General features: G+C 40.6%; 1 protein-coding gene across 3 annotated transcripts in view; it reads right to left on the bottom strand.

Annotated features, from left to right (window-relative positions):
- Window positions 1–15,389, bottom strand: part of SLC35F1 (solute carrier family 35 member F1) — a 467,864-nt gene that overhangs the window by 110,752 nt on the left and 341,723 nt on the right. For all 3 annotated transcript variants that reach the window (XM_088840587.1, XM_055433627.2, XM_055433628.2), the window contains exon 3: window positions 1,619–1,746. In XM_088840587.1, coding sequence (XP_088696713.1) covers window positions 1,619–1,746 — 128 coding nt within the window. The remainder of the gene's footprint in view (window positions 1–1,618; window positions 1,747–15,389) is intronic.

Raw genomic sequence — 15,389 nt, forward strand, 5'->3', positions numbered from 1 at the left:
AGACAATATATCCATTCACTTGGTTATTTGACCAAAGTTGCCTTTCCCATTTCCTGGAAGCTCCATAAGAATACAGAAAGTATCTATTCTGTTCTTTTGCTCACAGGTGTTCCCTCCCTAATACACTAACTTGAACACAGAAGTATTCAGTACTTATTTTTGAAGTGACCAAATGAATCAAACTGGAATAATTATTCTCCAATCATATTCCTCAGGTTTCCTGCCCCTAAGCTTTTGAAATACAAAATAGTACCAACATGGTTCCAAGAGCAAACGCCTTTTCTTTTGACCATTTATTATTATTTAATAGTTTTTTTTTTTTGTAGGAAGCAAAATGGTTCTAAAATTGTTAGATTCAACTTACTTTTTTACTTCCCCCATCCCTTGCTCAGTAAGTTATAATGAAGAGAAATGTATATCGGTAGCATTATTATTTTCTGCCTTTCTACAGAGATAAACTTTTTATAGAATGCTGCATTAAACGGGGTGTGAGACAGTTAATTTGAGAGAGGCGTTGGATGGATCAATGGTTGTGTATAACATGGGTTGAACAAAACACTTGAGGACAAGGGGAGCATTGTTAAAAACGTTGTCACTGTCCACAAAAGGAAACCGAAAAAAAAACATTTGTATAAATCCCCACCGAACTTAAGCAACCAGTAATTGGTTGTGAATTTTCAATGCTTAACAAAGAAAACAAAGGTCAACTGGATTTCCAAAGGGAGAAGTTTCCTTTTCATGCTCCCAAGCCAATTTGTGGAGAAGGCAATGGCAACCCACTCCAGTGTTCTTGCCTGGAGAATCCCAGGGACGGGGGAGCCTGTTGGGCTTCCGTCTATGGGGTCACACAGAGTCGGACACGACTGAAGTGACTTAGCAGCAGTAGCAAGCCGATTTGTAAGTTTCGATCCTGCACTAATGGGCCCAGTTCCAACATGAAGCCAGTGTCCGTCTTTTTTCTCCCACTATATATACCGGTATAGACGTTCCAGGGGACTCCACATGTGGGTGGAGAATGGCTGGGAATTTCTGTGCCCCAAAACACTGGAAATCAATGCAACTTAATTAAGTTCTTTAAATATTTTTGAGTGTCTATTATGTGCTGGGTTTCGTATGAGGTGCTAGAGATTCAAAGGTGAAGAAGATATCCTTCTTGCTGTGAAAGAACTCACAGCTTGGTGGAATAGGCGGAAATAGTCAAACAGCATTCCTAGGTAAGTCTGACTATGAAGACAGAGCTTTGAAACGTAGTGCTGGGAGCCTATGAGAGAGACCGAGGGTGTGTCATCACTGCGGGGCTTCTGGTGGTGGGTGGGACCTCGGCTGGGTTTGCAGCACTGTGGCTGTTTTCCCAGCACCCATCCACCTCACCTCTCCCTTAATGGGTAACAGTGGTTCTGGTGGTATACTAAAATCAAAGAAGAAAGAGATGTCCAATTACATGTGAATTAAGAAAAATTAAAAGAACACAGAAAGGTTAAGTTAATTTTTATACATTTGATTTCCTTCTCATTGCAAAATCTACAGACTAGTATTCAGATTCCCAAGTGACTAAACTGAAAGCAAACTACATCTATAAAATGATACGGAAAATAAGAAGAAAACAGAGCCGAGGTACCTGGATACTGGTCAGAGTCGTGTACTGGTAAGCCTTGACCACCAGATAGTTTGCTTCCAAGTCTATCAGTCCCAGGATCATGTATTTCCACCATCTTCGTCGTAAAATTGCCAGGAGGTTTTCCTCTCCTGCATTACAAAGTTAAAAAGAAATGGATTATGTTCTGAACACACTGAGAAACTATTTAGAGGATGCACCAACTCTGTGGACATGAGTCTGAGTGTACTCCAGGAGTTGGTGATGGACAGGGAGGCCTGGCATGCTGTGCTTCATGGGGTCGCGGAGAGTCGGACACGACTGAGCAACTGAACTGAACTGAACTAAACTGGATGACATCACCAACTCAATGGATGTGAGTTTGAGGAAACTCTGGGAGACGGTGAAGGACAGGGAAGCCTGGCATGCTGCAGTCCATAGGGTCACAAAGAGTTGGACATGACTTAGCAACTGAGCAACAAAAAAGCAATATAGTACATGTATATATTTTTTACCATACCTTATCAAATGTTTAATTAAACAAATACATGAGCGTGTTGAAGAATGATGTTTTTACTTAGTTTACTAGACTTTATGGTAGATTTCAGCCCTTCAAATTAGCTCCTATCCCAGAATAAGACAGGTTTTTAGTTCACGATGTGAACTAATTTTCTCATGAACATTTGAAAAAAAATTAGGTCAAGAAAAATGAAAAGGAAAAGTATTCAGAAAGGCTGCATAAACACATGAAATCCAAATCATCCTAAATGTCTGGATTGTGGTAAACTAGACAAAAACAGAAAGAACTGGTCAAGCGGAGAAAAGCCTGTGCTCTGCTGCAGATCTATAGTCAGGCTCCAGGATGCTACGAGGAGGGCTTGCTCAGCTCTGAACCTTCCATTCAGGTGGTGTGTGGGTGATGGGAAGACAGAGGAAGCTGGGGGTCACTCATGGACGAAGAAGAGTGCCATGGGCCTTGGCTTCAATGCTGCCGGCAACTGCAATCTTCACATCTTGCTTAAGCTGGTGGCATCAAAACAGTCTTTGAGCTGCTTAGTTCATCATCCTTATTCTTACATACTTCAGGCCTGAAACATAACTTTTCTTAAAGTAGGGCAATATGTTATTAATAATTATAGCTTTATGGGGCCAACTTGTGAGGTATTCTTAGAAGATGTGGAATATGCAAAAACCCTGAGTGAATGATGATTCTTGATACCAAAGAAACAATCTGAATATTTGGCCCACAGTATGCTTTCTCTTTGACTTCTTTGGTGGCTTAGTGGTAGAAAATCCTCCTGGCAGTGCAGGAGACGCAGGTTCAATCCCTGGATTGGGAACATGCAGAAGGAAATGACAACCTGCTCCTGTATTCTTACCTGGGACAGAGGAGCCTGGCAGGCTACAGTCCATGAGGTAGCAAAGGAGTCAGACATGACTTAGCTACTCATTAACAACAACAACATGCTTTCTCTTGCTTTTCTATGTGTGACCTTCCCTACATGGACTATTCTTATTCCAGCCTTCAAATGAAGAAGCAGCCTAGACTCTACTACCAGGAAGCCTTCCTGGATCTCTCACTTTGATCTTCCAAGAGTCAGTTGGGTATCCTTGCTATGGGTTCCTTTAACAGTCTTTCTTATGCCCAGATACAGTATTAACTCCCTGTATTATAATGGTCTGTTTTCTTGACTCTGTTACTCATTAGATTATTAATAATTTGAAGACAGTGGCACTGTCTCGGTCATCAGTCTAAGACCCAACTGTGCATGGTGAGTAGTCAATAAATAAGACAGTATCTATGAACACATTTCATGTTTAATTATCTCAGTAATGTTAAATAACACTGAAATTGAAATTTTTAATTTTTAACATATGTATACTATAAACATTCATGCTCCAGACAATGAAGATTGCTTTCTAGTTAGACTGTAGATAATAGCTGACATAAATTAATTTGGTGACCATTTTATGCATTAATACTCCATAGATAGGACATAAAAAGGTCAATGGCATATTGAGCCACAAAGCTGCAGTTCTAAGGTCACAAGTCATTGTCCCAGTTAATTTATACGATGAACAGAGAATTGCTAAACTCAGAGCACACCGGCCACATTTCAATATGTGACATTGAAAATCTAGGTCACCGTGCTGTTTGTTTCACCAATCAATACATATTCAAAGTGATAAAGATCCAAAGGGATGATTCGTTTCTTGCTGTTCTGGTGAAGAAGTTTGCAAGCAAAACACTAAACAAATGCTCCCAATTGTTTCATTTGAGCACCTGAAAATGTGCAACATGCTTGCTTAGCAAAATTATCCAGAAAGTCAAGAAAGCACTTTTTATTTTTTGCTGAGCAAAAAATGCAGCCCTTAAAAGGATTGCTTAGGGATTTATCTACATGACTGTCATTAACACTGATGAACGATAGGTCATTAAAATTCTTTCTAGAATAATGAAGATACATTCTGAAGAGCCTTTGTGCCAAAGTGCTTTGTAAACCTCATGAAATGGGGCCATCCATAAAAACACTAGCACAATTGGTAGTATATTAACATTTTGAAGAAAAAAGAATTTAAAAAAATTAACTGGGAGGAGTAATATAATCTATGGGTGGAAACTTTAGAATTATAATTTGGCATTTAAATGGGTCCTGTTATTATTTTATTATCAATATGTTCAAATATAAATAAAAAGCACAGAGAATAATACGATAAGGTAATCTTCAACCTGATTTAATCAGTGTTAAATGCTGCCATGTTTGTTTCAGAATTTTTTTATTTTGAGAAAGGAAATGCTGAGGTGATGAAACTGAAGTCCCCTTTGTGCTCCTGCCAGATTCCATTCCCTTCCCTCTTTCTTAAATTTCCATCTTGATACTGTTGTGTATCCTTCAAGTTCATGTTTCTGTTATACATTTTCTACACATGTATGCATTTCTTAAATAATTTTATGTATTTATTTTGGCTGTGCTGGGTCTTCGTTGCTGTCAGACTTTCCTCTAGTTGCAGTGAGTAGGCGCTACTGTCCACTTGTGGTGCGTGGGCTTCTCACTGTGCTGGCTTCTCCAGCCGCGGCTCCCAGGCTTTAGAGAACAGGCTCACCAGTTGCCGCGCACAGGCTTAGTTGCTACACCGCGTGTGGGATCTTCCTGGACCAGGGATCCAACCTGTGTCTCCTGCCCTGACAGGTGGATTCTTTACTGCTGAGCCTCTGGGAAAGCCCTACATATGCGTGTATTTAAGTGAAAGTTTATTGTATGTACTGTACATGTCATCCTTCTAGGGTTCTTTAAACTCAACATTTTTCTAGAAATATATCCCTATCTTATATGTAGAGAATAAATGTAACATCTTTCAAATATATATATATAATCATATATAATAATATCATATATAATATATATGATCCTATAAATGACATATATAATCATATGTAATAATAATAGATGTATAATCACAGTTTATGAATATGCCACAATTTATCCAGTTTCCCACCAATAGACACCTAAGTTGCTTTCAATTTTTCTCTGAAGAACATCCTTGTACATATGCATCTCTATAATTGGCTTAAGAGTTTAATTTTGTTTTCATTCTTTTTTTAAAGAAATGTGGAGTATGCGAGTGTTCACAAATGTGTAAAACATAGTTAAAGGTACCCTCCTAATTAAGTAATGTAGCATTCTGGCAGCAATAATTATGGCAATAATTGAGAATAGACAGAAATTATTAAACAGTCTTGGTCATATGAGTCATACCTTATTTCACTGAGCATCAACAGAATGATCAATGTGTTTTTATTTTTCATTTTTATAACAAATATTATACTAAATATCAGGTAGTGTCTATGTGCTTTACTTAATCCTTATAATAACCCTGTATAGTAGGTATTTCTATTAATTTTATTTACAGATGACAAAGCTGGGACCTGGAGGAGTTAAGTCACTTGCTGGAAAATTCAAACAGATGAGCCAGAATTTGAACTCATGACAATCTGGCATTAAGTTTCATAGTTATTGGTACTGCACTATTTTGCCTCACTAGTTTGTAATTATGGCAATGTCCCCAGGAGTCATTCATTTCTCATTAAAGGAGCTATCATGACCTGTTTGTCCAAACTTTCCTGCAGGGTGACCTGCGGCCAACTCCAGGGAAGTGCCCGTCACCTTGAAGCCGACATGCATGGCGCCCCCTGGCCTTGCCGAAGCCCAGCGGCCCAGCCCCGTGTCCACCCCCGAAGCTGCTTTGGGAAGTGCATGTGTCCCGTCACCATCAGTTCAGTGCCAAAATGTTGACGCCTCCCTGTCTAAATGCACGACAGTTTCCCTTGTGAAATGTAAAATAAGGCTTTAAATCAAATTTATGACTTAACAAAGTCTAATGATAAAAATTACTGTTACATGCTGTCCTGCTAGTTGAAGCCTCGGGCATAATAACAATGGTCGCACATCGAGTGGGGAGAGCGTGGCGGTGGTTAATAAATGCGAATGAAGGAAGAGGAAACCCCTGTGCAAAGAACTGCCACGTTCACGGCAGCGACTGGAAAACAGCAGGGCCTTGATTCATAGGACTCTTGCTCACCCCCAGTGGTGGTCTGAGCAGAGAATAAAAGGACTGCAAGACAGCACCCGAGGTGAATTCAGCAAAGGGAACAAAAAGCTTCATTATTCTCAGGGCTGCATTTTCATTAAGGGCCTTCATGGGTGGTGTGATCCTGCATGGTGTTTTTCAGGAAGAACAGAACTCAGCACTCACTGCACAGAGGGTCCACAGCAAGAGTGAAGCCCCTGCACAGGGGGAGAGACCCTTGCGTGAATAAACCCCTCCTCGGCTCACGGCTTGAAGCCATAATGCCATCTTCCTTTACCAGAACTCCAGGGGACAAGGTTAAATATTCATCAGTGAATTTGAAAAAAAGGAACGACTGACGATGGAAGTTTTAATTACTCACCTTTAAAAGATGAAATTTAGTATTAGGATGTAGAATTCAAAACCATTCTCTTTCCTCAGAAAAGTGAACCAAATAAATGTGCTAATAATAAGGTAATGGAAAAGGTTCACAAAAAGAACTGTAACCAATTGCACCTCATATTGTGACTCCGAGGGTAGGGATGGACTATAAAAAAAGACAAATAATGAATATTTAAAATTGCTTTGTATAGTGTCATTCATTTTTATTATTAGAGTCAGAGAATGAGATTAAGAAGAGCACAGAAGGCCATCCTTTACTGTTTTAGCTTAATAGCAAACAGACCTTGGTTTGGCCTCTGATGTACATTAGTAGTATAAGCTGGTTAACGGCTCTGAACCTTGATTCCTCTATTGTAAAATGGGGACTGTCACAAAAATTTAATAGGGCATTGTAGATTGAAAGCGGTATGAGTGTCATATTTAAGCTAATATCTAACGCCAGGTATGTGCACAAGATGAGCTAGCAAGTAATGGGGTCCTGGAATCCCTGAATCCTTGACCAGTCACACAGCACACACGTGCTCAGCAAGTGTGACGGGGACTGCGTGGAGGAACTCTCTTCATGTCTCATTAAGGCTGTGGTCGCACATCCTCTGTCTCTTACTCTTGTGATTGTGATGGATCACACTGCCGCCAGCATACGATGCTTGTTTGTCCAGACTAGAGGCAGGCTGAGGGTATGTCCTTGACCTTGATGCCTCTCCCCAGGGCCAGATCCTCGTCATGGCCCTCTGGATCTCACTACTTGATCTGGGAATGGAGGCCGTGGGAACATACCCTTCCCTTGAACTAGACCTGACTTTGTTTCCTGCGATGCTAGTCTGCCTTTCCAGAGTGGGAGTCTCTCAGGAGGTGTTTCCAAGGTGTTCCAAGGTGACCACATTGTCTGCCCGTGACAAGCAAAACACAGAAGAGGAAACCACACCAAAGGATTCAAAGAAAGCCAAGAGGAGAAGAGACACGGCCTCGGTTCCCACTTAACTCTTTCCACAGCCCTCTCACTCAAGCTCCCACTTAATCTGCACGTCCCAGGCTAAATGCTCCCTCTCGTGTGAAGCTTCCCCAGGTTCTCTGCTTACCGCTCAGCACTTACGTCTCTTTTTCACGTATCCTCAACTATGCCTAGCAGAGTGATTTAGACAAATTATTACTCAATGTAAGACCTTGTTATCAAGGTAAGATATCTGAATAACACTCTTAAAATCTATTCAATCATCTGGCTGTTTTTCAGAAATGCCTAACAAAGGTTTGGAAAAATGTCTAAAAGCAACTAAAAATGAATCATAATCACATAAGGTTCTGGTGGCCGTGACTTTAAAAGTCACACGTGTATAAAAATGATTGTATACAGGATAGGTTTTTTAACAGTAAGTTTATTTTTTTCAAAGTTACCTTTTTGCATCAACGAGTAAAACAAAGTATTCTAGCTCCAGTTACAAACACAAACCTTTCTGATGTAAGAACATGTACACATGGTGATATGAAAATCTCAACTTCTCAACATGTATCTTTCTATGTATATTACCCTTTTAAACATGAAACAGAGCTCTTAAATCTTAGAAACCTTTTTTTTCTGTTTTTTTTTAAAGCTGTCATCTTTTCTGAAGCTGAGACACACAATTTTATGTGGCATACATATACCCTCAATTCAGTTCAGTTCAGTTCAGTCGCTCAGTCGTGTCCGACTCTCCGCGACCCCATGAATCACAGCACGCCAGGCCTCCCTGTCCACCACCACCTCCCGGAGTTCACTCAAACTCATGTCCACAGAGTCGGTGATGCCATCCAGCCATCTCATTCTCAGTCGTCCCCTTTTCCTCCCGCCCCCAACCTTTCCCAGCATCAGAGTCTTTTCCAGTGAGTCAACTCGTCGCATGAGGTGGCCAAAGTATTGCAGTTTCAGCTTTAGCATCAGTCCTTCCAGTGAACACCCAGAATCGATCTCCCTTAGAATGGACTGGTTGGATGGATCTCCTTGCAGTACAAGGGACTCTCAAGAGTCTTCTCCAACACCACAGTTCAAAAGCATCAATTCTTCGGAGATCAGCTTTTTTCACAGTCCAACTCTCACATCCATACATGACCACGGGAAAAACCATAGCCTTGACTAGACGGATTTTGTTGGCAAAGTAATGTCTCTGCTTTTAAATATATTATCAAGGTTGGTCATAACTTTCCTTCCAAGGAGTAAGCGTCTTTTAATTTCATGGCTGTAATCAGCATCTGCAGTGATTTTGCAGCCCAAATGTTTTCTATTTCAAAGGATGTAGGGTATACCCTACATCCTTTGAAATAGAAAACATTCCTGTATTCTTGATATGTCATAGGAGAAAAAACACAATTGCTAACATTTTCTTCTTCATAATAATATAAGGCAGTATGAGTGTGCCTTATACTGATAGGAAGCCTACTTAGATTTTACCATAAAGGCTATTACAACAAATGGATCAATAAAGAGCTTTTCTGAAAGTTTGGGACATCTAAAACCACATACACGAAAACTGCACACTGACTATTAAACTCTGTTGACTACAATCTAGATGTTACAAGTTGCTCTACCTCTTAAATCCAAACAACTCCCCCAAAGTCCATTCAGAATTAAAAAACTATATATACATTTAAAGCATCCATTTAATATTCTTAGAACACACTGTAAAGAGTACAACCACTTGCATAGCTAAACACTGTTTAAGTACATGGCTAAGTACTGATCACTGGAAGAGAAACCTGAAAATATTAAAGATGTTCAGTTGTTGTATGATCAAATACAAACCAATATTATTGTCCCATGAACAATATTATTGTCCCATTATTGTCACATAGAAGGCTTTGGGTCACGCCTAGTGACTGGAGACTCAGATCTAGTGGGCTAGAGACTCTGCCAAATGGGCAGTCAATCATGCCTACATAATGGAGCTCCAATTAAAACCCAAACACAGAGGTTCCAGTGAGTTTCCATGATGGGCGATATATTGTCACACACTGGTTTTGGGAAAGTAACATGTCTTGTCTCCATTGGCAGATGACCATGGAAGCCCTGGATTTGGTACTTCTTTAGGACTCTGTCCCTTGGTTTATTCTAAATTGTATCTTTTTCCTGTAATAACTATAACCATGAATGTAAGAGCTTTCAGGGAGTTCTGTGAGGCATAGTAAATTTCAGAAACTGGCAGTGGTTTGGGGGACCACAGTTCCATCTGTGAACTTGCAATTGGCCTCAGGAGTGAGGGTGTTCTTGTGTGGACTCTAAACTTTCTCGTTTGGACTAAACTCTCACACTGGTATGAGATAAGCGTAGTGTTGAGGCCATGCCCCTAAAACTTTGCACTCGGTTTTCCTCAAACACAACTAAAGTTGTCCCTCAACTTGCTCAAGAACTTGAGTACAGTATTTGGCACATCTCAACAAAACCAGAATCCAGAATTCAAATTAAGGTCTGAATTCAAATTAAAGCGAGTGTCCTTTCCAGGTGATTTTAAACAATGTATGTGATTAGTTGTGGTCTTGAAAGAGTATTACAACTTTGCACTTTCAACCTACATTTTCCATCATTATAAAGATGTCACTTACAATGGGAAATACTGTTCATCAGCTAAAAATGGTTAATGATACTTTGACTGTATGTGTGTGGGGGGAGAGGAGATAGTGGATGCTTTGAAATTATTTAAAGCAGTCATAATGAAATGATGGACAAATATAAAACTATTTTCCTGTGGTGAGTCCACAGAGAGGAAAATGCATTTGTCCTTTTTAATGACAAGACTATTTTCCTTTTCTTCATCCCATTTTGTGAAAAGTGACCCTATTTGCCTTCTGAAGGTTTCCTGTAATTGGCTCTGATGTCTCCCGACATTAGCAGATGAATCTGTCAGCTCTGTGAATTTTGTTTTGAACAAAGAGCTGTGTAGTGGCTAATGACACACGATGTGAGGGGGAGAGGCCAGAGCAGCCTTGCCTCCGGACTCCTGCCACTTGCTGAGCATATTCAAAAGACAGCATGACAGAAGGTGCCAGGCTGAACTCTCGAGAGCTGACCTTGAGCTCTGACACGAGAGCATCTGTCATGATGGACACGTAGGTTAGACCCAACATGGGAAATTAGCAAGGGGAGCATCAGTGGGCCAGAAGCCTGGCTAAGCAGAAAGCTGGCGGCCTCCCCTTTCCTGTCCGTGCTCCCATCTCCCATCCCAAATGTCAAGCACAGATCTACCAAGGCCACTTCTGCTACCTGACATTTATTTTTCATTGAAAACCATTTGTCAGGACAAGGCCAGAGGCACCATATACTTACTCTCTCATTTAACTGCCACGCTCTATTCTAGGTTAAAAGCGTGGCATCAGAGAGACCTGTGTTAATGTACTGACTCTGTCACTTAACCAGCTGTGTCACCTTGAGAAAGTTTACTCATTTACAAAAGGGAAAGAACACTACTTAGTTGAAAGTGTTGCTGTACCAATTAAATGAGAAACTGTATGTAACGTTTCTGGCTTCCAGTAAATACTTGGTGAATGACAGTTTTGCTATTAACAGCCTTATGAAGAAGCTATTTTTCAGATCATGAAATCAGGTTTTGAAGTAGTTTAAGCAATTTGTCCAAGGTCTGTCCTGATTTTTACTGCAAAGCATTCACTATTCTAAGAAAGATGCTTTTTGTTTACAAGGTATGTTTAATGCAACAAATCAGAAATGTTTTTTATTTATATAATCTTTCTGAAATTACGTTCTTCTGAGCAATGCAATATGGTATGCAATGTATACTGTAAAAATACATAAAATACACATACATATATTTTGAAATATATTGCCATCTGAAAATATTGAAGAATATATTCATGGAATTAAAGAATTTCCACTCTACTAACCTAATGGAAATGAGCACCATAGTACCCAGATTATCATCTTAAAAGTTTCCACCAAAAGAAATAATAATCTTGGAGAAACGCTCGATTGCAGATCTGGGTCAGGAAATGTAATACAAGTCAAACCTGGGACATTTCCTTATACAAAAGAGCAAGGAAGCAATAAAAACTACTTGAGTTGTGTCAGAAGGACTCAGAGGCCAAATTGAAATGTCTTTCATATAAAAATAACGGAAATGGATTGAAATGCATTAGATACATTTAAATCCATGAGTTCATAAAGAATCCAAAAGCAACAGCAATAACAAGAATCACAACCAAACAAATTTAAAAAACTAACTGGTCACTATTAGAAGATAGCAGTAAACCAACTCATTATTTTGAAGATTGGTAAAGGGAAAGAATCAAGTTTTCTGCTTAAGGATTCTTATATGAACAATGCCACTAGGCAACTAATATTTAGTAGATGAAGGGAGATTGTTCTTTATGGTACTACTCTAGCTAATGAAGAGGAAATAGGAGAATTAGAATACCATTATTTTTGTACTCTCTAATGAACTAATGGATATATGCCTTGAAGGTTAACCTACTGGCATTTTAAAGAAAGAGGCAATGAATGTTTTATGTACTTCCAGATAGAGGAACAAAACACTCCCTATGGAAAAAAAGAAGAAACCAAACCTGATCGAGTCTCAGGATATAACTATATCAATTTCTCAAATATAGAGGTCACAAAAGTATGTGTTGTCACTTCTATATTTAAAATGAATGACCAGCAAGGACCTACTGTGTAGCACATGGAACTCTGCTCAGTGTTATGTGGCAGCCTGGATGGGAAGGGAGTTTGGATCCATGTATATGTTAGCTGAATCCCTTCACTGTTCACCTGAAACTATCACAACATTGTCAATCAGCTATCAGTTCAGTTCAGTTCAGTCACTCAGTCGTATCTGACTCTTTGCGACCCCATTAATCACAGCATGTCAGGCCTCCATATTCATCACCAACTCCCGGAGTTCACCCAAACTCACATCCATCGAGTCGGTGATGCCATCCAGCCATCTCATCCTTTGTTGTCCCTTTCTCCTCCTGCCCCCAATCCCTCCCAGCATCAGGGTCTTTTCCAATGAGTCAACTCTTTGCGTCAGGTGGCCAAAGTATTGGAGTTTCAGCCTCAGCATCAGTCCTTCTAATGAACACCCAAGACTGGTCTCCTTTAGGATGGACTGGTTGGACCTCCTTGCAGTCCAAGGGACTCCAAAACCACAGTTCAAAAACATCAATTCTTTGGCGCTCAGCTTCCTTCACAGTCCAACTCTCACATCCATACATGACCACTGGAAAAACCAGAGCCTTGACTAGACGGACCTCTGTTGACAAAGTAATATCTCTGCTTTTTAATATGCTATCTAGGTTGGTCATAACTTTCCTTCCAAGGAGTAAGCGTCTTTTAATTTCATGGCTGCAATCACCATCTACAGTGATTTTGGAGCCCAAAAAAATAAAGTGTGACATATTTTCCACTGTTTCCCCACCTATTTCTCATTACGTGATGGGACCAGATGCCATAATCTTAGTTTTCTGAATGTTGAGCTTTAAGCCAACTTTTTCACTCTCCTCTTTCACTTTCAACAAGAGGCTTTTTAGTTCCTCTTCACTTTCTGCCATATGTGTCATTTGCATATCTGAGGTTATTGATATACCCCAATACAAAACAAAAAGTTAAACACTTTTAAATTGCTCTAGAAAGATTCAATTAGCAAAAGTCCATATTGAAGGCAGAAAGAGAAGGGGACGACAGAGGATGAGATGGTTGGATGGCATCACCAACTCATTGGACATGAGTTGAGTAAACTCCGGGAGTTGGTGATGGACAGGGAGGTCTGGTGTGCTGCAGTCCATGGGGTCGCAAAGAGTCAGACACGACTGAGCGACTGAACTGAACTGATACTGTGGCATATACTGTAGGAGAGTTTACTCAGTTTGGCCTGGAGGATGGCAGGGACAGCAGCAACTGAGAATTTGTCACAAATGCAGACTCTCAGGCCAACCTGAGACTCAGAATCAACATTTGATCAATTTCCCAGGCAATTTTATGCATCATAGTTTGAGAAGCAGTGACTGTGTGGGCCACATGATTCTCAAACAAATAAATTGCAGTTAGAATGAAGTCTGTAGTTTAAAAGAACTCATGAAAAATATCACCCACATGCAATTTGCAGACATTATTTGCATCCTGATGCAAACAAACTGTGTATCTGTTAGACCATTAGAAACGTGAACACTGACAGGATATTTGGAATTATTGTTAATTTTACATATGCTCATGATATCATGCTTAAGTTATTTGTAAGCTTTTATCTTTTGGAAACACACACTGAAATTGACAGTTAGAGATGAACTGATATAATATCTGAGATTTAATTTAAAATCATACAGGAAGTGGGAAGTGGCAGGAGTTAAGGATAAAATAAGCCTGACTATAAGTTGAAATTTGTTGAAGCTGATATACTAGCTCATAGGTGTTCATTATACTATTCTGTCTACTTTCCTATACGTTTGAAAATGTTCATAATAAGAAAGTTATAAAGAGAAGTTCCACTGTGAAGAGAGTTTAGCTGGTAGACTAGCACTGGCTGAATGTCTGATTATCAATGGTGTCTGGGTGCCTGCAGCCCTTTAAAGCATGTTACTGGTGTAGTCATATTCCCCTTACAGTGTCTTTGAGTTACACGTGGTAATCCTCTTTGACAGTCAGAGAATGCAGAAGTTGGAATTCTGTGTCTCTCATGTCCTCATTTCAGTCTTGGAGGTCAAAAAGAACACTTGGTGACCCACCCAGCTGAAGTTCTGACAAGCACTTAATAGCTAGCTAAGCTTGTTCTCTTCCCTGCATCTGTGTTTGTGGCAGTGACACCCTTGTGCTAGTGGCCAAGATGTTCCCTGGCCTTGTTGCTTCCTTTACAGACAAAGTCTGTCTTTGTTTGGACCCCAAAAGCCCTCCAAGAGGATCTTTTGTTGGTACAACATAGCATCTGTTGGAGAAGGCAATGGCACCCCACTCCAGTACTCTTGCCTGGAAAATCCCATGGACAGAGGACCCTGGTAGGCTGCAGTCCATGGGGTCGCTAAGAGTCGGACACGACTGAGCGACTTCACTCTCACTTTTCCCTTTCAAGCATTGGAGAAGGAAATGGCAACCCACTCCACTCTTCTTGCCTGGAGAATCCCAGGGACGGGGGAGCAGGTGGGCTTCCATCTATGGGGTCACACAGAGTCGGACACGACTGAAGTGACTTAGCAGCAGCAGCGGCTGTACCAACCACTGAAGCTCTGTCAAGTTACAGATGGAGAAGTCTCTCAGGGTCGGGGGCGCTGTGTTCAGGCAGACAGATGTTGTAAGAGTGGAGCCCCTGAGTGCAGTAACACCAGACATAATTTTAAGAGATGGCATGATCTGAATCGTGACTAACAAGAACCAGGGGAGGAAACAATGGCAAAAAATAATCTAATGTCTATACCAAGCAAAGCCTCCTGTGTTGTTTGGCAAACACATTCAGAGCCACAGATATCAATCAGTTATTTCAGGTCACAGTGCAGGGAGGCTCCAGACTATGTCACCGTCCTTAACCTCAGACACAGGTCTGGAATAAGCCATTTGACAAGGCTAAAATATTTAGACGCCAAAAAACAAAACAGGATAGCCAGTGATTCATTTGTTTCTGTGTGCGTGCAAAGTCGTCGCTTCAGTCGTGTCTGACACTTTGCGACCCTATGGACTGTAGCCCACCAGGATCCTCAGTCCACGGGATTCTCAAGGCAAGAATACTGGAACGGGTTACCATGCCCTCCTCCAGGGATCTTCCTGACCTAGGGATCAAACCTGAGTCTCCTGCATTGCAGGCAGATTCTTTACCGCTGAGCTACCAGGGAAGCCCTCAGTCGTTTCTAAGATTATATAAAT

Source organism: Moschus berezovskii, chromosome 10 (assembly GCF_049115385.1).
Source record: "Moschus berezovskii isolate FMDL1 chromosome 10, NW_MosBer_1.0, whole genome shotgun sequence".
Classification (NCBI taxonomy): Eukaryota; Metazoa; Chordata; class Mammalia; order Artiodactyla; family Moschidae; genus Moschus; species Moschus berezovskii.